The 22,320-nt window shown below is 44.9% G+C and overlaps 1 protein-coding gene across 1 annotated transcript in view; it reads left to right on the top strand.

The window, feature by feature from the left end:
• The window catches only part of LOC147623125 (uncharacterized), a 149,912-nt gene that overhangs the window by 93,813 nt on the left and 33,779 nt on the right, over positions 1–22,320 (top strand). The window contains exon 7 of the mRNA XM_086821189.1: positions 1,308–1,487. Coding sequence (XP_086677315.1) covers positions 1,308–1,487 — 180 coding nt within the window. The remainder of the gene's footprint in view (positions 1–1,307; positions 1,488–22,320) is intronic.

Here is a 22,320-nt window from a genome sequence, read left to right as displayed (position 1 = left end):
TCTGTAGATCTGCTGGGAAATGCGGTTGGTCTGGTTTTCTTTTACAACATATTGGCTCAGGTTCTTTTATCCTTTTTGTCTATGGTGCTGCAGGCCTTGGGGGTCCTTTATGTCTGTTTCTCATTTTTCAGCTTATGTTCTGGTAATCGGGTTTCTTCTTATGAGCCCATCTGTAAGCGGTATATGGAGTGATGAATGAATGCAGTGAAATTCATGGAACTAATTACAGTGCAGTTACCCTGAAAGATCCCAGTCTGGTACATGCATCATCTTCAGGCTGAGGTTTCATGAGCTTTGACCCTGATAAAGACTTGGATTTTTCTCAGTTCTGGCCGTTTCCCTGCACAAATGGACACTCTGTTTGATGTGTGAACTTTTGGATTCGGAGTTTTCCAAGTATCTTTTGACTCATTTCCAGCAAGACCAGTTGAGGTTGTGGCATTTTCTATTAAAAATGAAGCTCAGTAAGCAATTTCTAATGAGAATGGGCCAACCAATATGTGATTCATGGAGCAATACTCACTAGATTAATGCAAACTCTAAGTATGTGAACTAAGCAAGATTAGCACTAATCAAGAAAGATTAAGCTAATGAGAAGCATGATCGAATGATAACACACATACTATGAGTAAACCATGTGCAAGAGCAAGATTCACAAGGTAACACTAAGCTTGCAGTAATCACCAAGTGGTTACACATAAGCTAGGCTCTCACACATACAAAATGAGTGTGGGGACCTTATAATATAGGCTTTATAGAGGTAGGCGCCTTGATCCACAATCCTCTCCACCTCTCGTACATCTACTTCACCTCCCCTACATCAATGGGAGTTGCCTAGGATCAAGGGGACTCCACCCAGAGTTTCACTGAGCTCACTCTAGTAAACCTAGGCTCTAATAACCTTAGACATAGCAACCCTCACTAAGACTTACACTAAGGATATATAGATGGTAGTATCACTCATATTTCTAAAGATTTTCTTGTACGGTTTGCTTGAAACCAACGGTGCTCCTAGTCTCCGTAGTCACTTCTCTGGAAGTGTGTGACATGTGGAACCTGCTCATACAAGGCTATGGGAGCACAAGTCAACCCTTGTACATGTCTATTTATGTGCATTTTTGCATGCTGTTATATATTCGTCTGTTTTGCATTGCTTATTTTGAGGTTTAACAAAATTTAAGTATAGGTTACGCATTGGTGTTATGCTTGTAGCTGTGATTGTGTTGGTGCACAATTGTTGTCATTACTTGCGTAGCTGCTGTGCTGAGAGCAGTTTCGCTTTTTTGTTGGGTTTTTGTTGTTGATAGTGCAAAAGGGAGGGATGGCTTCAGAAGATCAAGGATGAAGAGGGTGAAGGATGCAATGTGTATGGCTCGTTGGAGGTGAACAAAGTAGCCGGAAACTTCCACTTTGCTCCTGGGAAAAGCTTTCAGCAGTCGAATATGCACGTCCACGATCTTCTGGCATTCCAGAAAGAAAGTTTTAATGTAAGCTCTTCTGCTCTTTGCAACCTCACTTCGCTGCACATAAGAGGTCATAACTACATGTTGTGTTTATGGCCTTCTGGCCAGTGGAGTGTGATAGGCACTTCGGCAAGGGCCTGTCGACCTTACTCGACTTTGAGCAGTGGACTGCTTGACTGTCTGTGTTTGCTACATCCAATCACTCTTGCTGTTTACTTGTTTAACGTCTCCAAGAAGACGTTACTTGTAGCTAGTGGAAACACTAGGCTTTCTCCGGTGTGCTTGAAAGAGTGATGACATCAAGTAAAGTGTACAATTGTGCCTCCTACTTAGGTTTTTTTTTTCTTTTGACGTGAGAGTGAGTACTGATTTTAGATGTCACTAGGGTAGATTTGAACTCAGTTCCCTTCCTTGGGAGGCAAGGCCGGTACCACTGGGCTATAGCCCAGAAGACGACCTTCTTCTTAGCTACATCGTAGTCTAGTGCAGATCTTGTGTGGATGCATGAGGCACCGGTGACAGGCACACAGGAGTGGTGGTTCTCTGATGGAATTGCCATGGTTTAAATGTCATGTGCATCAGTCCTCAGATGCATGTGCCAAGACAATTGAGGAGATTTACAAGGTAGCATAGGAGAGTGAGGGTTAGCAGACCTATGTTTCCAGGGTGTGTGGTTGAGTTGAGTCTCAATGTATACTAGGGTTTGCACACAGGGTAGCACCTATGAGGGGCTACAGCTACTCCGACTATGAGAATGATCAATTTAGGAACCAAAGAGCAATGAAGTCTGGTGTTGGGCACTCTTGGAAATGTGGGTCCTTGCGTCAGGACAAAATCAGTAGCAAATTTGCGTGGAGCAGAAATGGACACAAGGGAGGGGGGTTTGGATTTCGGGCCCATTGCGACCTAGTTCTGGTATCTCTGTGGATGATTGTTCAATTTTATCTGGAATTAGTTATATGAAAAACCAGCTGAAGGCTAAAGTACATGCTCAGAGCCTCCAAACGAGGAAAAACACTGGGGAGGGTAGTCCCCTCCATGGCTGGCTGCTCTCAGAGGGAACTACTTGGGAGGGGGGGGAGAAATGAAATGATATATTAACGTCTCTAAGAGGCCATAGTGGCCTATGAGACCAAAACTGAGAGTACATCTGAAGTTGGTGTCTCATCAAAGAGAACAAGACTAAAAAGTACAATAAACTGATTGTCCTACAGCTATAAGAACGAAATTGTAAGACTCCGAGATGATACTGAGTAGAAAATACTGGAAAATACTGGAAAATGTATATCAGGTAGATCCATGTATGCTGATCAGTTGAATTGTTGCCCTCTCCTTAGATCAAGTATCTCCGCCATGGGGCTGTCTAGAATGGAGAGGTCGTAGAAGCGAGGTAGGCGCCTCCGATGCCGAGCAATAATGGCTCTGATCTGGCGATGGTGAGGATGCCGTGGTCGGGATCCTGGTGGGCGTGGCTGACGAGCACGGCATAAGATAACTGCTCTATCAGTGGTGACTCCCTGGGAGCGTGGTCGGTGCCCTGATGGCCCAATGGAGGAGGTATCAGGAGGTGTGTGGGCTGGGTTGCTGGTGCTGGTGCCAAAGAAATCTGCCAGGGTCCTCTGTCTAGGTACATCATGGCTCGGCCTCGTGTCTGCCAAGAGGGTCTCTCTGTGTCTCCTGAGCTCAAGTAGAAACAATCCGAGGCATCTCTGATCCTCAAACTCCATGACCTTGCGTAACAGCCCAAAACCCTCTCGGAAGAGGCAGTGATATCTCCCTCGGATCTCATAATAGACTGTACATCGGCAAATGTAGTGTTCCTCTGTCTCTACCTCCTGGTAGCATAGCTGACAAATGCGGTCATCCATGATCTGATGCACATATCGCCTTGTCTCAATCCGCAGCTGGTGTGATGAGGTCCGGATCTGTCCAATGGCACAACGTATCCCATGTGATAGGTGTACATCCATGTATGCCGGGCGGGTGATAAAATCATTCGGTGAGAGGTGTAGAAAATGGCTCTTGTAATGAGTCATTTTCGTGCCCAAGGGCTCAAGGGGGCTAGTCCATGTCCTCTCTGTGTCCACTCTGATGATATCCATCCTGACCACGCGGAGAGAGAGAGAGAGAGAGAGAGAGAGAGAGAGAGAGAGAGAGAGACCGGTGGCCTCTAGTGCCAAGTGAGGTCACCGGCACTATCCGAGAGCAAGGGGCCCTGCTGGTAGGTGCAGAGGAAGGCCTCTCGACCTCTCCGCATGCGATCGGAATCTCCTTGAAGCTTCCCCCACTGACCGCAGAGGGTATGGATGATATCTATGTCACCATTTGGCTGCCCAAGTGGTCTTCCTCTATTTCATGCCAAGGTACGGGAGGCCAGGGAGCTTTGTGTCACCCGTACCGAAGCTAGGACCCCCATCACCTACGAGAGGCTAGGCCTCGTGTCACACGTAGTGTGGCTAGAATGTGGAATCCATAGTCAGGGATCCCAGTCTAGGCTTCCCACTGAGCCAGTTCTGTGCTCGTTGTGAAGACCTGCTATTTACAGGTTCCGGGAACGAGGGATATATCCATTGCATAATGCATATGCACGTATCTTTGCGTGCTTGAGACCAATTTCGTGTGGCTAGTTTTTGTGTAACTGCCTGCTATGACGTGTCCAGTTCACAGGTAGGGGGCGCCCACCTGTGAACCGTGGGAATGCCGTGTATTCTGACATGGTTTGTGGCATGTGAACAGGTGGTTAAGTATTCATTTAAACCTTTGTTTATTTCTATAAGACTTTATAACCTTAGCAATTCACATTCTTTCAAGTTCGGCACCAGCCACCATTGGGCAGTGCCCAGGGCCCAAGGACCAAGGTATGGCTTGTCCAAGCCTTGAGCACCCTCTTAACCCATTAAAACCCATTCGTGGGACTCTAATGAGGGGGCACCTTATAGAGGTGCCCACCTTCATTAAAGGAGTGCCTTGCGTCCTATAGACAATGGACCCCTTTCTCATCTCTTTCACCAACCTCTCCCATGATTGCTCTCTCTCATCCTATCTCTCATTTGGTAGTTGGCGCATCATTCCCAACTTCTCCTTTTGCAAGTGGACTCTCTCTCAGGTGTTCCCCTTTGCTGCCCTGCTTTAGCCACCTACACTCTACTGTACCTGCAAGTACTTGCTGTAGCCGCCTACACCCTATTGTACCTCACTGGGTACCTATTGAAATTTGAAACCCTAACTGTATCTACAATAGATGCCAAAACCCTAACTGTACTTGCAAGTACATGCTAAAATCCTAATTGTACTTGCAAGTACAAGTTGAAACCCTAATTGTACTTGCAAGCACATGCTGAAACCCTAGCTATACGTGCAAGTGCATGCTGAAACCAAATTTTTCTATATGCGCGAAAATCGTCCTTTCGCAGGCAGAGAAAGAAATTCATCCTATGAATAATGATACCAATGTCATAGATGGGCACATGAATACATAAACTATTTGTCAAGACACAACATACATACATCATCCATACATTCTACTGTCTCATCATGATAACGTCTAACTTGACACCTAAGGGCCTCCGACTCAGACCTCTCATCAATGGGATCTGCATGAACAGTTCCAATTGTCCTTTCTACATATGCCTCTCCTGCTCAAGAGGAGTATGAGCGATTTCAACATATCCTTCTGCATGTGCCCTCTCCTGCTCAAGTTGCTCAGTGTGAGTGCTCATGTTATCTGTTGTGTATGCTTAGCCAAATTTTTCTATATGCTCGAGAATCATCCTTTCTCGGGAAGAGAAAGAAACTCATGCTCTGATAGGAATGTCACAAACGGGCACGTGAATACAAAAACTATTTGTCAAGACACAACATACATACAACATCCATACATTCTGCTGTCTCATCACGATAGCGTCTAACTTGATGCCTAAGGGCCTCCAACTCGAACCTTTCATCAATGGGAAAAGGATTTGAATTGTTAGAATATGAGAAGGCATTTTATTCATGCGTTGCTAGGGTGCTCGGAACACAAAAAGAAACATAACCTTAGAACAACAATCTAAAAGGATTTGAAATAATGAGAACCACACAAGGACCTTGAGGCTATAAATCTCTTTTTTTAAACATACTAATAAACTCTTTTGATTATAATGTGCAAAGCAGCTTATTCACTTGAGAAGTACTAATGAGATTAATGTTATTGCTAATGTAATAACATTTTCTTTTCTTTCCTTGGTAGAGTTTGAAAAAAAAACTATATGGATCTCATTCATTAGAGTAAAGCCTAAGCATTTAACATTTGTTAAAATGAATGTCACATAGCTAAGGTGATATTTCTACTTCACTTTGAGAAATTGTCTTTTTTCTCAACATGCATTGGAAACTCCAAGACCTCTTTAATCTTCTTTGTATATTCGTCATGGAAGAGAAGCTAATCACTACAAGGGGTATTTGTGAAATTTATAGTAGTGACCATGTGAACGAGGGACACCGGTTCTCTTTTTTCACACCAAAGGGTCTCTTTTGTATTTCCACCCTTATCTCATTATTGTGTGCATCGTGTTGTTTTACTCTCTCCTTCTGCAAGTCGACAGTGATTTGTGTGCTTCATTGCTCTCTCCTTCTGCAAGTCGAGAGTGGTTTGTGTGCTTCATTGCTAACCCTAAACCTAACAAAATCCTAGAATTGTTTGCACTAAGTGGCCCACAACCAATGCAAGATGCCATTTGGTATGGTAGGAAGTTGTGCCGTGTTTCTGTGCTAGGGTTGTTTAGGTAGAACTTGTTGCACTTCATGACTAGATGTCTTATCTCAACTCTTGGATGAGAGCTAGATTCAACTATTTCAACTCTTGGATGACTAGAATTAGGGTTAGGTGTCGGTCGAGAGTTGGATAGTAAGCAGTTCGTTCCTATGAATTCTATTAGCAAGGTCTACAAGAGGAATCTCATATTGGCTAGGTGAGAGCCAGAGGACTTGAGTATTGCAATATGTGATCCGAGGATTCGCTTATAGAGTGGTATTGGCAAGACACCATTATTCAGCCGGAGGGCCTTGGCGTCCCCTATGAATTCTATTAGCAAGGTCTACAAGAGGAATCTCATATTGGCTAGGTGAGAGCCAGAGGACTTGAGTATTGCAATATGTGATCCGAGGATTCGCTTATAGAGTGGTATTAGCAAGACACCATTATTCAGCCGGAGGGCCTTGGTGTCCCCTATTTTTAATACCTGGTCAGGTCAAGCCTCCGCATTTAAATAGATAGCACTCTAGCTGCTGCCGCCTTCTAGTAGGTCCAAGGTCTCTCTCTCTCTTTCTCTTAGAGTCTTTTCGTCGACAGTGGGAGAGTTTTTGACCTCAAAAGATTACTCTCTTCTTACTCGCTCACCGTAGCTGTGCGAGGGGCATGTGATTAGCCATTTCAGGCTGGCCAGCTTCATGCAGTTGTGGTGGTGTCCTCTAGGAGTTGCATTGCCGTTGTCTTTGGGATTGCCCGAAGGCTGTGAAACTTGGAGCAGGGATCTTGTCATCGTTTTCCGAATTTACCAGATTTACTGGCATTTATTAGTGGGCGCGCAAGAATACGACTTGTGCTTTCAAATATGTGGGGGGCGTGTGCTTGACAGGCCCTTGAGTTGATTGGAAGGTTAGTTGTGTAGAAAACAAGCCAAAAACAGTTTTTTTTGTGCGTGTTCACTTCTTTATTAAAAGGGAAGACAAGTTTTTTAACAAAGGCTGGACAATTTATCCTTTAGGCTCCTCAGGAGTAAAAGCATTCACACACTAATATTTGAGGTGCCCGGGGAGTTAGTACGCACTTTAAGGTTATTGACCTTAGTCTATTGTTTTTGGGAAAAGCTTGTAAAGTTGCAAGAAAAGCGTGAAGAAATGAAATCAACGCAAAAGCTAGCACAAATATATATATATATATATATATTCGCCCCTTCTTGTATCACCCATGATGGACATCTTGGATGGGCCCTTGCCCAGCATATAGGGTTGATTGACTGTTTTTATTCAGCTCTCCCATATCCCATTACTTATTGTACCCTATACCTAACATATTAGGATCTAGATTTTTCATCTTGTATAATCTGAGAGTCTGAGATCTTAGCTTTCAGATTTCAGTTTTAGTTTACTGTTGCTTTTTCTTATTTAATCAATGACGAGATTTCATGGACACTATGTACACATCATTTTGGTCTCATAGAGCCTTTGGGTCTTTTGAAGACTAATACGTCTCTCTCGCCAACCAACCATCACCAGTTTCTTCTGATGGAGGACACCGATATAGTGGATCTTGTGGACCCACCTCGAGCTGCTCCAGACCTACCTCGCCTGAGGGGAGTTACCTCGGACCGGGCCTCCGCACTCTAGCGTGCCTGATGCCCCTGGCCGTTGGTCACGATCCCCTCATCAACTCTAGATCCAGGACATGCTCCACCGCCATCGAGCTACCTTTCCACGTGACATAGCTGAGGGAGACCTCTCGGCCATACTCATTAGCCCCATGCTTGATATTTTGGAGAGTGGTATACCATCTACTGGGAGCTGATGCCGCTCTCATGTTTCTATGTTCCTAGTATTCCATGATGAGTTTCCATGGACAGTTTTGTATCACCCCAATGAGATAACTATGTTAATGTTTTGTTTCTATTTTATTTTTCATTCCATGATGAGATATGCCATGGACATTATTGTATCACTTTGGTCTCATAGGTCCATTGGGTCTTTAGTACTAAGTAGACTCTCTCTCTCTCTCCCATTGGAGCTGCGTAGACATAGAGAGGGTCTCTTGAGAGGGAGGGGATGAGAGAGGGAGAGACACCTGCAGAGGCAGATTACAGACTTCTTTCGACCAGAGATTGAGCAGTCAGGCTAGCAGGCATTGCAGCTAGCCCCAGAGCATAGCCGCACCAGAGGTACACTGCTTGATCGGGCTATAGAGCTGGGGCGGTCCAGGCGCCCCAAGATGAGAGGCCCATCTCAACACCGGTGGAGACTACAACAGAGGATCAGGACCATACTAGCACGGCATGGGAGACGTCCAGTCAGAGTACTCACCATGGAGGACATTGAGGATATCCGCCATCGACCGATGAGAGACATCTTTGGATAGTGATGTATATGATGCTTACCTTTGTTGCTGGAGTTTTCCTTCCCAGATGTTATCCATTAGGAGCTCCTAGTACCTTACTTTTCCCCATAGTTGTTGTTTTAGTTTCAATTAGTTGTTTAGTTGTTTTAGCTTTTCTTACACAGACATTGTATCAGATCCACCAATTGTTGTAACCTTTTTGGTCTCATAAGACATTAATATATCATTTCATTTTCTCTCTCATATTGCGGTCAATCTCATACACGGTGCCACGAGAGACTCTCTTCCAGTGCCTCTAGTCATTGGGGATCCCATCAGAGATGGTCTCGGGCATCTATGCTTTATATGAGTAGGTCATCGGGCGCATACGATGCCCCGGGGGGCTATCTGATGTTATTGCTAGCACCATAGGTGTGAAGCAAGGATGCCCACTCTTTCGTACACTATTTGGGCTATACATTGATGAGGTGGCTGACGTCATTGTTCATGGTGGTGGGGACGGGGTAGACATCTCAAGTACCACAGTCCACATTATGCTATATGCAGATGATATCATTTTGGTCTTTGAGTCGCAGATGGGACTACAGCATTATCTCCATGCACTCGATGACTTTTGCACACAGAGGGGACTTACAGTGAACCTTGGGAAAACCAAGGTCATGATTTTCCACACCTCAGGGCCGGTTAGACGACAAGCCATCTTCACACTAGCAGGAGGATAGGTAGAGGTGGTAGACTCATATGTGTACTTGGGGATTACATTCGTGACCCCGCCAAGAAGATTTACTATGGCACAGGCAGCCAGGGATAGACTCACACGAGGGTATGCAGCTCTGGCCATGCTAGAGAAACAATGTCACCAGGTGCACTTCCAGGATCCTTGCACGAAGGGGTGGTTGTTTGACACACTAGTTACCCCTGCTTTGATGTATGTTACAGCAGTATGGGCACCTGGGCTCGCCACCTCCACATGGTCTCAGATAGAGAGGCCTCAGATTCTCATGCTCTCACGGATGATCCGTAGCAAACCCTCCGTCGTCCCACATGACATTGTCCGAGCGGAGTTTGCTGCACCTCCTATGCTAGTAGAGGCCCTCTTCGAGACGATCTGCTTCATACAGAGGATCAGAGATATGCCATCAGATCGACTCTCACATAGAGCTTTTGAGGCGTCCAGGCAGCTCACAGAGAATGGAGATAGGAGATCATGGTAATCACAGATGATACAGTGGCTCACTCAGCATGGTCTCCACATAGATCACCTGCCACCTTTCGAGTATGATATACATGCACCACACATCCAGCTCTCTCATAGTGAGAGGAACAGAGTCCTTCGGCAGGATTTATGACAGCGATACACCCATGAGACTTGGATTACACCCAGTCAGCCTCTACCGCCGAAGATGCTATACTACAGAGATTAGTTTATTCGTATCTCAACGGATGGATTCATTCATCGACCGGATATATGGATGTGTACATGCCTCACAGTGCCCGAGTGGCGATTGGCCAGCTCAGAGTGTCATCACACTAGCTTAAGATTGAGGCAGGTAGGGCAGCACCGATCCCTAGAGCAGAGAGGATATGCAAACTGTAACCATTTGGCCACCCAAATGGTTCACTCTTGCTTTCACACTATGTACATATTGGATTGGTGTCCATGGCTTATGGAATATGCCTATGCAGGTGATTGACACGTGTCATGCTGTATAGTTGGATATGATATTCTGCTGGGACTTGATGTTATCATGCCCGGAATATCTGGAGGACTTGGCTTTCCGCTGGGACTTGTGCCTTTGTGTACATGCCCGGAAACGCCTGGAGGACTTGGCTTTCCGCTGGGACTTGTGCCTTTGTGTACATGCCCGGAAACGCCTGGAGGATTGGCTTTCCACTGGGTCTGGTATTGCATATACTTGCCTGGAAACGCTTGGTCTTATATGGTTTCATGAACGAAAATTGCTCATGCCAATGCAGCATTGCATAGCATCTTTATGTGCTTGCCTGCAAATGAAATTGCATGTTGTTTTCATGCCTGCATGACCTATGTGTAGTTCCGGGCTAGGGGACGCCCGCCCGTGAACCGTGCGTGTGAAACTGTCTGCTGACATGGTTGTGTGGCATGTGAACAGGTGGTAAGTATTACCCAATCTAGGCTCAAATAGCCCTTAGGACTTAGCCAATATTTATAAGTGAGTGCGTTCCCATTTCATTAAAGTTTGGGCGCCCAAAAGTCACTTATAAATTATGACCGCTTTCAAGTTCACACTCACTGAAGTCCCGAGGCGGACAAGACTCAATGTCCAGGACCTAATCCTCCCCTTTTACTCATAAATGGGCATCTCCCCATGTCCCTTCACCTGATTGGACCCCAATTCACTTACTTATTAAGAGAAATTCGTGTTTTCTCTTCATGAGGATTTTTGGAGGCTGAAAACTCTGTTTTTTCATCATTTCTCTCCATTTCCAAGCTCTCCATAGCCATACCCAACTTGCTAGGGTGTTTTCAAAGCTTCCAAGAGTGTTTCCAAGTGCTAATTACTCTCGTACTCACTCCCAATGACTGAAATTCAGCAAAACAGCTCTCATTTTTGCTGTAATTTCTGGTCTTTTGCTGAAAACCCTAATTTCAGCCTTCCTTTCTCAAGTTGAACCATAGGGGAAGCTTTTCCAAGGTTCCCTTCATCCTCTTGAAGACTTTTGTCGTGAAGGATTGCGGCAAATCGAAGATATCAACACTTCTAAAGCTTCCAACGCGAAGGCTTCCGCTTGCAACAACTTCTATGAAGACTGGTAAGCTAATTGGACAATGTGTTGTCATTACTTACTCAGTAGAAGGGCAGGACTCCTTGTTTAGCCGCCCTGTGTAGTATTTCTCTTGTCCTATGTGCTCTTGAAGATGTTGCTACCTTGCTTGGTAGAACATAGAGCCAATGGTAGAGAATATGGGCACTGAAGTCGGGCCGGGCATCAAGGCAGCTCCTTGGTGATCTACATCGACATACCATTGTTTTCTAAATGCTGAATTTCATATGCATTGGCATGGAGGATTTGGCAATGGATGCCCGTGAAGCTATGTATTGAATTTCTCCAATAGTAATACAATTTACTCAAGGGAGGGGTCGGCCGTTCCGGCCTCTTGTCAAATTCAGCAATTTTACTTCTTGTATTTGAGCAAGTGTCCTTCAAATCTTAGTGTATTTAAGTGTATTGATTAGCATTGTGTTCAACCAAGTTACATTGGTATCAGAGCATACGGTTCTCTTTCACTTCTATCGTGAGAGACGATCACCGTGAACACTAGCTATCTCTACACTTAGAACATTATGGACAGCCATACAATGAATGTTGGAGATGCTAATACAAGAGGCAGGGACAATGAAATGCATGCCTCCAATGCTTTACAATGAATGTTGGAGATGCTAATACAAGAGGCAGGGACAATGAAATGCATGCCTCCAATGCTTTACAGGATGAGCAAACTCATGTGGTGCACAATAGGGAACATGAATATGTGGGACAGCCGTCTCGTGGCAAAGAGAAGATGCAAGAAGAGGAGTCCATAGTCTTGAGAGCTGAACTTACTCGTATGCAGGCTCTTCTCCATGCACAACAAGAAGAATTGAATCTCTATCGCCGCGAGGATCCATTGGTACATGATCGTTTGAAGGCCAAGAAATCTGAATCTTATATGGATCATGCAATGGCAATGATTGCTCAAGAGTTGCACATGCAACCGAGGGATGCAGCACGTGCATACTTGGCTCGTACCGAGGATGCCTATGCAGAAAAGGCAACCATCCCACATGTCTTGGAATCCCCACTGGTGCCCGAACAAGAACTTATGTCTAAGAGGATGAACCTCCATGCGATGGGAGAGGAACAATCAGTGACTTCACGCCATGCAGGAATACCTCATGTAGCCCGTGAAGGATACAATGTTTATGGGGGGCAGTGGTCAAAATGTATGTCAAATGCCATTGCCGGCTGAAAATGTACATGCACAACACATGCAACATGGGCTGCAATTTTCTGTTGGTGCAGGTATTCCGCGTATCTCTCATGCCACTCATGCCTTCGAGTGTGCTCGTGAGGGAGAAGTTATGGCTGAAAATGTATCAATGCATGTTGAGGAGCCAGCCATGCCTCATGCTTACAGGGCACATGTATCTATGCCTTATGCATCACCTTTTGGTCCAAAAATGATGCCAGTCACAGGAGCTGTCCCAATGGACAAACATGGGGGAAAACATGTTGAGATGCACACACATGCATCAAAGTCTCGTGACTTCAAAGCCGGAGACAAATCTGTGAAGTTTGACACATATCATGGAGAATATGATGCATCAAAGGCACTTGCTTTTATTGCCCGGTTTGATATTGCTTTCAGTGATGAGGATTTCACTCAGAAATCCATGATCCGGCATGTAAGCATGTTCATGAAAGGCACTGCTGCCCATTGGTGGCTCACGGAGAAGCTCTCATTGAATCCCGTTAGATCATGGGAAGAGTTCAAGGAGAGGTTTTATGCTCAATTCTTGCCTCCCAATGCATTGAATGAGATAACAATGAAGTGGGATTGGGTAAAGCAAAATGAGGGGGAATCGGTAAATGCATATGTACAAAAGTTTTGGAAAGTGCTCTTGGAGGTGTCTCCATTTATGCATGTCACCGAGGCGGAAAGGAAGAGAAGGTTTCAATCGGGATTGCAACCCGTGTACAAAGCGGGATTACAAATGTATCGTGGTCATACCTTACACCAATTAATCGCAGCCGCCACCGCCACCGAGCAATTGGAACTCAAATTGAGTCGATCCAATAATGCTAAACCCTCATTTCAAGGCAAAGAGAGGGCTGTCCAAAACCTGCAAAATGATGGACAGCCACCTAAAAGGGACCAAGACCAAGCCAAATCAGGTCCAAAACGTGCAAAATGATGGACATCCACCTAAAAGGGACCAAAACCAAGCCAAATCAGGTCCAAAAGCTGAAAATAAGTTTGCTAAAAAGCGCCCTTATAAGCTGGCAAACTTTGGTCTTAGTGCTGAGAAGAAGGAGCAATATATGCGTGAAGGCAAATGCTTTACTTGTGGCAGCACTGAGCACATGGCAAGAGCATGCCCAAATAAGAAGAACAAAGCTGAAAATGCTAATGTACCGAAGCCTAATGTGCATATGGTTCCAGATGTGCAGGGCAACACTTCACATGATAGCAAAGATAGGGTTGTATGTAAAGCTTGGGGACAGCTCAAAGATCAACCCGCTTTGTTCATGTTTGATGATTGTGCATCGGAGAATTTCATATCCACTCAGATGGCAGCTGCTTTGGGTATTGAAGTGGAGGACATGGGTCCTCAAATTGAAGCAGGGGTTGCCTTTGTTAGTAGAGAAGTGCAGGTCATGCCTATTTTTGGCAAGTTGCGCATACACATTCAAGGCTATGTGGATCATGAGGATTTTCTTGTGGCGCCTTTGAATGGCTGTGATGTATTGCTTGGAAAGCCTTGGCATACATGTATTGATCCGTGCAAGGCTTACAAGACTAACAGGATCACCTTCATGCATAAAGGCCGAGAACATGTAATTGATGCTGGTGAAGAGGGTGATACCATTCCCCTTGTATCTCATGTACAAATTAAGAAAGTAATGAAAAAGACTGTTTTTGCGTACTTGATTTTTGTACGAGATCATGTTGAGAAAAATAATGTACATGTAAACACTCTTAGTAATGATAGGCTGAAATTTTTGCAAGAGCACAATGATTGTTTTGCTGATGAGTTACCAAATGAGTTACCACCTGTACGACCGGAAGATCATCGCATTGATCTTGTGCCGGGTAGCTCACCACCTAATAGGCCAGCCTATCGTGTAAGTGCATCCCAAAAAGAGGAGATCATGAAGCAAGTAAATGAGCTTCTTGAGAAGGGTTTGGTTCAGCCAAGCTCTTCCCCATATTGTTCACCCGTTCTCTTGGTTCAAAAGAAGGATGGATCCTTTCGTATGTGTGTGGATTATAGAGCTTTGAATAAGCTTACCATCAAGAATCGGTTTCCGATTCCACGCATAGACGACATCCTTGACAAGTTGGATGGATCGGCATGCTTTAGCCGAATTGATCTCAAGAGTGGATATCATCAAGTGCGTGTAGTGCCTCAGGATGTACACAAAACTGCTTTCAGGACAGCATTTGGGCTTTATGAGTATCTTGTTATGCCTTTTGGTCTTACAAATGCCCCGGCTACATTCAATAGAATGATGGATCGCATATTCCGTGGGTACAGGAAATTTACAGGTGTCTTCTTTGATGACATCCTAGTCTTCTCGAAGACCGAAGAAGAGCATAAAGCTCATTTGGCTATTGTTTTTGAAGAGCTCCATAAGCATAAACTCTTCGTAAATGCAAAGAAGAGTGAGTTCTTCTTGTCAGAGATACATTATCTTGGGCATATTGTGTCCAAAGATGGAGTGCGAATGGATCTTGCAAAGATTGATGCAATTCGGAATTGGCCCGAATTGAGTTCGGTGCATGAGATCCGCAGTTTTCTTGGATTATGCTCTTACTACCGCAGGTTCATTTGGCACTTTGCATGGATTGCTTCTCCTTTGCATGATTTGACAAAGAAGAAGGCCGTGTTCAAATGGACTAATGTAGAGAGAGATGCATTCCTCAAATTGAAAGATGCAACTACTCATGGTCCAGTGTTGATCGTTCCGGATTTGCAAAAGCCTTTTTGTGTGGAATGTGATGCATCTGGAAATTGCATAGGGGCTGTCCTTAATCAAGAGGGACATGCCGTGGCTTATGAGAGTCGTAGATTGCATGATGCAGAGCTATCTCTTGGCATTTATGAGAAAGAGCTCTTGGCTGTAATTCATGCACCTACTATATGGAAACATTATCTTCTTGGGGCTGATTTCACTGTGAAGACAGATCACCAGAGTTTGAGGTATTTTCTTACTCAAACTAAGTTGTCAGAGAAGCATATGAGGATGGCCAATTTCCTCTCTATGTTTCATTTTCAGATCTTGCACACCCCAGGAAAGAAGAATGTAGTGGCCGATGCATTGTCACGAAAGCCGTATGTAGCAGCTATCTCGGTTGCCTCTCATGGGGACTTGTCTACCATGCGTAATTTGTATCATACGGATGCTGATTTTGCCACTATTTGGGCTGATTTGATTGTTGGTCATGCACATGCCTCATATGTGATCAAAGAGGGTTATCTCATGAAAAATAATTGCCTATGTGTGGTGTCTGACATGAGGCAAAAGGTTTTGGATGAGTGCCATGCTCCTCCATATGCTGGTCATAGAGGCATAATGCCTACTACGCACATGATTGAGCGGTATTTCTTTTGGCCAGGTATGCGGAAGGACATAGAGGCACATGTACGTGCATGTATCACCTGTCAAAAGGTCAAATTTGATAGGCAAAAGGCACCAGGTTTGCTTCAGCCATTGCCTATTCCCACGCAGCCATGGGAAAGTATTACAATGGATTTCATTATGGACTTGCCACGTACCCAACAGGGTAATGATGCAATTTGGACAATTGTGGACAGGTTTAGCAAGCAAGCTCATTTCTTGCCGGTCAAAAAGACCATCAAAGCTGAGCATATGGTTAAAATATATCTTGCACAAGTGTTCAAACATCATGGAATGCCGAGGTCCATTGTGGGGGATAGAGATCCCAGGACTACAAGTCTCTTTTGGCGGGCCTTATTTGATAATATGGGCACCAAATTGGACTTCTCATCAGCTTATCACCCTCAAACGGATGGGCAAAGTGAGGCTGCAAATTCAGCCGTGTTGGATCTCTTAAAATGTTATGTGGCGGATCAGAATTCTTCTTGGGAGAAGTACTTACCGCTTGTAGAATTTGCATACAACAACACGGTGCATGCATCTACGGGAAAGGCCCCGTTTGAGATTGTTTATGGTAAGGTGGTTTTGCCACCCATCCTTCGCACAAAGGATGAGATATTTGCAGCTGATGAGTATGTAAGAGACTTGGATATTGCTTTTGCTCAGGTGCGGACAGCCATTGCAAGGTCACAAGACAAGCATAAAAAGGCTGCCGACAAGCATAGAAGGCAATTGGATGTTAAAGAGAATGATTGGGTATTGCTGAAATTTGAGAAAGCAAGACTTGCAAAGAGGCCTGGCAAAGAGGGTGCATATCCTAAGCTTGCATGGACCTTTTCGAGTGATCGAGAAGATCAATGAAGTGGCTTTGAGATTGGCATTACCTAGTCATTGGCACATACACAATGCTTCTCATGTGAGTCTCCTTCGCTAGTATGTAGGGCCGGAGCCCAGTGAAATGGTCATTGAGGATCCACCAGAAGTGGATGAGCTTGAGGAGATCTTGCAGCCAGAGCAGATTGTGTATCACAAGGAACGCAAGCTTGCTGTAGGCAAAGTTGTGAGGCGTTACCTTGTGAAGTTTAAGAACTATCTTCCCATTGATGCTAAATGGGTAGATGAAGAGTTCTTCAAAGATTGCCCGCATGTGCTTCAGACATATTTGGATGCATTTCAGTTACGGACAACTGTTTAGAAGCGGGGGGGAATGTCACCATTTGGCCACCCAAATGGTTCACTCTTGCTTTCACACTATGTACATATTGGATTGGTGTCCATGGCTTATGGAATATGCCTATGCAGGTGATTGACACGTGTCATGCTGTATAGTTGGATATGATATTCTGCTGGGACTTGATGTTATCATGCCCGGAATATCTGGAGGACTTGGCTTTCCGCTGGGACTTGTGCCTTTGTGTACATGCCCGGAATATCTGGAGGACTTGGCTTTCCGCTGGGACTTGTGCCTTTGTGTACATGCCCGGAAACGCCTGGAGGATTGGCTTTCCACTGGGTCTGGTATTGCATATACTTGCCTGGAAACGCTTGGTCTTATATGGTTTCATGAACAGAAATTGCTCATGCCAATGCTGCATTGCATAGCATCTTTATGTGCTTGCCTGCAAATGAAATTGCATGCTGTTTTCATGCCTGCATGACCTATGCGTAGTTCCGGGCTAGGGGACGCCCGCCCGTGAACCGTGCGTGTGAAACTGTCTGCTGACATGGTTGTGTGGCATGTGAACAGGTGGTAAGTATTACCCAATCTAGGCTCAAATAGCCCTTAGGACTTGGCCAATATTTATAAGTGAGTGCGTTCCCATTTCATTAAAGTTTGGGCGCCCAAAAGTCACTTATAAATTATGACCGCTTTCAAGTTCACACTCACTGAATTCCCGAGGCGGACAAAACTCAATGTCCAGGACCTGATCCTCCCCTTTTACTCATAAATGGGCATCTCCCCATGTCCCTTCACCTGATTGGACCCCAATTCACTTACTTATTAAGAGAAATTCGTGTTTTCTCTTCATGAGGATTTTTGGAGGCTGAAAACTCTGTTTTTCCACCATTTCTCTCCATTTCCAAGCTCTCCATAGCCATACCCAACTTGCTAGGGTGTTTTCAAAGCTTCCAAGAGTGTTTCCAAGTGCTAATCACGCTCCTACTCACTCCCAATGACTGAAATTCAGCAAAACAGCTCTCATTTTTGCTGTAATTTCTGGTCTTTTTGCTGAAAACCCTAATTTCAGCCTTCCTTTCTCAAGTTGAACCATAGGGGAAGCTTTTCCAAGGTTCCCTTCATCCTCTTGAAGACTTTTGTCGCGAAGGATTGCGGCAAATCGAAGATATCAACACTTCTAAAGCTTCCAACGCGAAGGCTTCCGCTTGCAACAACTTCTATGAAGACTGGTAAGCTAATTGGACAATGTGTTTTCATTACTTACTCAGTAGAAGGGCAACATAGAGCCAATGGTAGAGAATATGGGCACCGAAGTCGGGCCGGGCATCAAGGCAGCTCCTTGGTGATCTACATCGACATACCATTGTTTTCTAAATGCTGAATTTCATATGCATTGGCATGGAGGATTTGGCAATGGATGCCCGTGAAGCTATGTATTGAATTTCTCCAATAGTAATACAATTTACTCAAGGGAGGGGTCGGCCGTTCCGGCTCATTGTGTGTCTCTTGTCAAATTCAGCAATTTTACTTCTTGTATTTGAGCAAGTGTCCTTCAAATCTTAGTGTATTTAAGTGTATTGATTAGCATTGTGTTCAACCAAGTTACACAAACTATGCCAGGAGGAGGTTGAGAGTGAGGAGCATTATGTATGTAGATGCAGAGCATATAGTGTCATTAGAGAGAAATACACCACCATCTTCAGTGGACATCCCTCACTCCCCTAGATCATGGAGTCCGCAGATCAGCGCAGATTTGGCCAGTTCGTTCTAGAGACACAACGCCACAGAGAGAGACTGCTACAGACTCATACCACAGGGAGAGGTGGGCGACAGCTCCAGCTCATTGATTTCTTCCAGAGATCTATGCTAGTGCCTACCATGACACAGGAGGGGGTTACACTTCAGTGCGCTGCGGACCTCCGAGCCAGATGGAGACCAAGAGCACCAAGTTACCAGACTCCCAGACTACATCAGAGGGAGATCACAGAGATACGGGCTCGACATCAGCACCATATCCAGGAGCTGCTAGCTCACTTACACTCACACTCGGAGATAATGCTCCGAGGTATTTTTGCCTTGCCATCGCCTATGTATCACATATTACACCCCCATTACGGTACTATACAATTGGATGTGTAATAGCAACATTATGGCAAATGTCATCCCCAAAAGTAGTGTCTAGACCTTGTTTGTAGACCAATATTCGTGTGGAAGTGCCACTCAAGTTCCAAGTCCACTTCTACGAAACCACAAGTTGCATAAGCACATGTCTTACCTTATACAAGTGCCACAACATTAAGAAGTTCTCAACTCAGAATATCCTTTTCGGCAAACCTACGATACTGAACCAAAATATAATGGTGGTGGTCGATGGCTTCCCTTCTCAGCTCCTTGATCTTCCGCTTGAGAGTGGCCATCACTGCATTTCCTTGTTGAGATGCCTTGACGTCCTCAAGTTCCTTTTTGAGATTAGACAATTCATTGAGAGAGGAGGAGGTTGATGTGGAAGTCACCGTGGGTACCAGGTGATGAAACCCACAATCTCCCTACCACCCTGAATCAACGGAGAGACCCATTCAAGCCTTCGAGTGTCTTTCAAAGATTGTTTAGACAATGGGCCATGGAAGGTGTGTAGAAGATACGATATATTTCGCAGACAACGTATGTCTTACGTGTGTGTGTTTGTGTCTGTGTGGGAGCATATATTGATACCAAGTTCTACACCCACTATTGGGCATTGATGACGTTAGTGGGGATGTTGTCACCATTTGGCCACCCAAATGGTTCACTCTTGCTTTCACACTATGTACATATTGGATTGGTGTCCATGGCTTATGGAATATGCCTATGCAGGTGATTGACACGTGTCATGCTGTATAGTTGGATATGATATTCCGCTGGGACTTGATGTTATCATGCTCGGAATATCTGGAGGACTTGGCTTTCCGCTGGGACTTGTGCCTTTGTGTACATGCCCGGAAACGCCTGGAGGACTTGGCTTTCCGCTGGGACTTGTGCCTTTGTGTACATGCCCGGAAACGCCTGGAGGATTGGCTTTCCACTGGGTCTGGTATCGCATATACTTGCCTGGAAACGCCTGGTCTTATATGGTTTCATGAACGGAAATTGCTCATGCCAATGCTGCATTGCATAGCATCTTTATGTGCTTGCCTGCAAATGAAATTGCATGCTGTTTTCATGCCTGCATGACCTATGTGTAGTTTCGGGCTAGGGGACGCCCGCCCGTGAACCGTGCGTGTGAAACTGTCTGCTGACATGGTTGTGTGGCATGTGAACAGGTGGTAAGTATTACCCAATCTAGGCTCAAATAGCCCTTAGGACTTAGCCAATATTTATAAGTGAGTGCGTTCCCACTTCATTAAAGTTTGGGCGCCCAAAAGTCACTTATAAATTATGACCGCTTCCAAGTTCACACTCACTGAAGTCCCGAGGCGGACAAGACTCGATGTCCAGGACCTGATCCTCCCTTTTTACTCATAAATGGGCATCTCCCCATGTCCCTTCACCTGATTGGACCCCAATTCACTTACTTATTAAGAGAAATTCGTGTTTTCTCTTCATGAGGATTTTTGGAGGCTGAAAACTCTGTTTTTCCACCATTTCTCTCCATTTCCAAGCTCTCCATAGCCATACCCAACTTGCTAGGGTGTTTTCCAAGCTTCCAGGAGTGTTTCCAAGTGCTAATCACTCTCCTACTCACTCCCAATGACTGAAATTCAGCAAAACAGCTCTCATTTTTGCTGTAATTTCTGGTCTTTTTGCTGAAAACCCTAATTTCAGCCTTCCTTTCTCAAGTTGAACCATAGGGGAAGCTTTCCCAAGGTTCCCTTCATCCTCTTGAAGACTTTTGTCGCGAAGGATTGCGGCAAATCGAAGATATCAACACTTCTAAAGCTTCCAACGCGAAGGCTTCCGCTTGCAACAACTTCTTTGAAGACTGGTAAGCTAATTGGACAATGTGTTGTCATTACTTACTCAGTAGAAGGGCAGGACTCCTTGTTTAGCCGCCCTGTGTAGTATTTCTCTTGTCCTATGTGCTCTTGAAGATGTTGCTACCTTGCTTGGTAGAACATAGAGCCAATGGTAGAGAATATGGGCACTGAAGTCGGGCCGGGCATCATGGCAGCTCCTTGGTGATCTACATCGACATACCATTGTTTTCTAAATGCTGAATTTCATATGCATTGGCATGGAGGATTTGGCAATGGATGCCCGTGAAGCTATGTATTGAATTTCTCCAATAGTAATACAATTTACTCAAGGGAGGGGTCGGCCGTTCCGGCTCATTGTGTGCCTCTTGTCAATTCAGCAATTTACTTCTTGTATTTGAGCAAGTGTCCTTCAAATCTTAGTGTATTTAAGTGTATTGATTAGCATTGTGTTCAACCAAGTTACATTGGTATCAGAGCATACGGTTCTCTTTCACTTCTATCGTGAGAGACAATCACCGTGAACACTAGCTATCTCTACACTTAGAACATTATGGACAGCCATACAATGAATGTTGGAGATGCTAATACAAGAGGTAGGGACAATGAAATGCATGCCTCCAATGCTTTACAGGATGAGCAAACTCATGTGGTGCACAATAGGGAACATGAATATGTGGGACAGCCGTCCCATGGCAAAGAGAAGATGCAAGAAGAAGAGTCCATAGTCTTGAGGGCTGAACTTACTCGTATGCAGGCTCTTCTCCATGCACAACAAGAAGAATTGAATCTCTATAGCCGCGAGGATCCATTGGTACATGACCGTTTGAAGGCCAAGAAAGCTGAATCTTATATGGATCATGCAATGGCAATGATTGCTCAAGAGTTGCACATGCAACCGAGGGATGCAGCACGTGCATACTTGGCTCGTACCGAGGATGCCTATGCAGAAAAGGCAACCATCCCACATGTCTTGGAATCCTTACAAGTGCCCGAACAAGAAGTTATGTCTAAGAGGATGAATCTCCATGCTATGGGAGAGGAACAATCAGTGACTTCACGCCATGCAGGAATACCTCATGTAGCCCGTGAAGGATACAATGTTTATGGCAGTGGTCAAAATGTATGTCAAATGCCATTGCCGGCTGAAAATGTACATGCACAACACATGCAACATGGGCTGCAATTTTCTGTTGGTGCAGGTATTCCGCGTATCTCTCATGCCACTCATGCCTTCGAGTGTGCTCGTGAGGGAGAAGTTATGGCTGAAAATGT

The sequence above is a fragment of the Cibotium barometz genome, chromosome 27 (genome assembly GCF_041138505.1).
Source record: "Cibotium barometz isolate CiBa-2024 chromosome 27, ASM4113850v1, whole genome shotgun sequence".
Taxonomy (NCBI): Eukaryota; Viridiplantae; Streptophyta; class Polypodiopsida; order Cyatheales; family Cibotiaceae; genus Cibotium; species Cibotium barometz.
The sequence above is the reverse complement of the archived record's forward strand: the minus strand, read 5'-3'. Positions and strand labels throughout refer to the sequence as shown.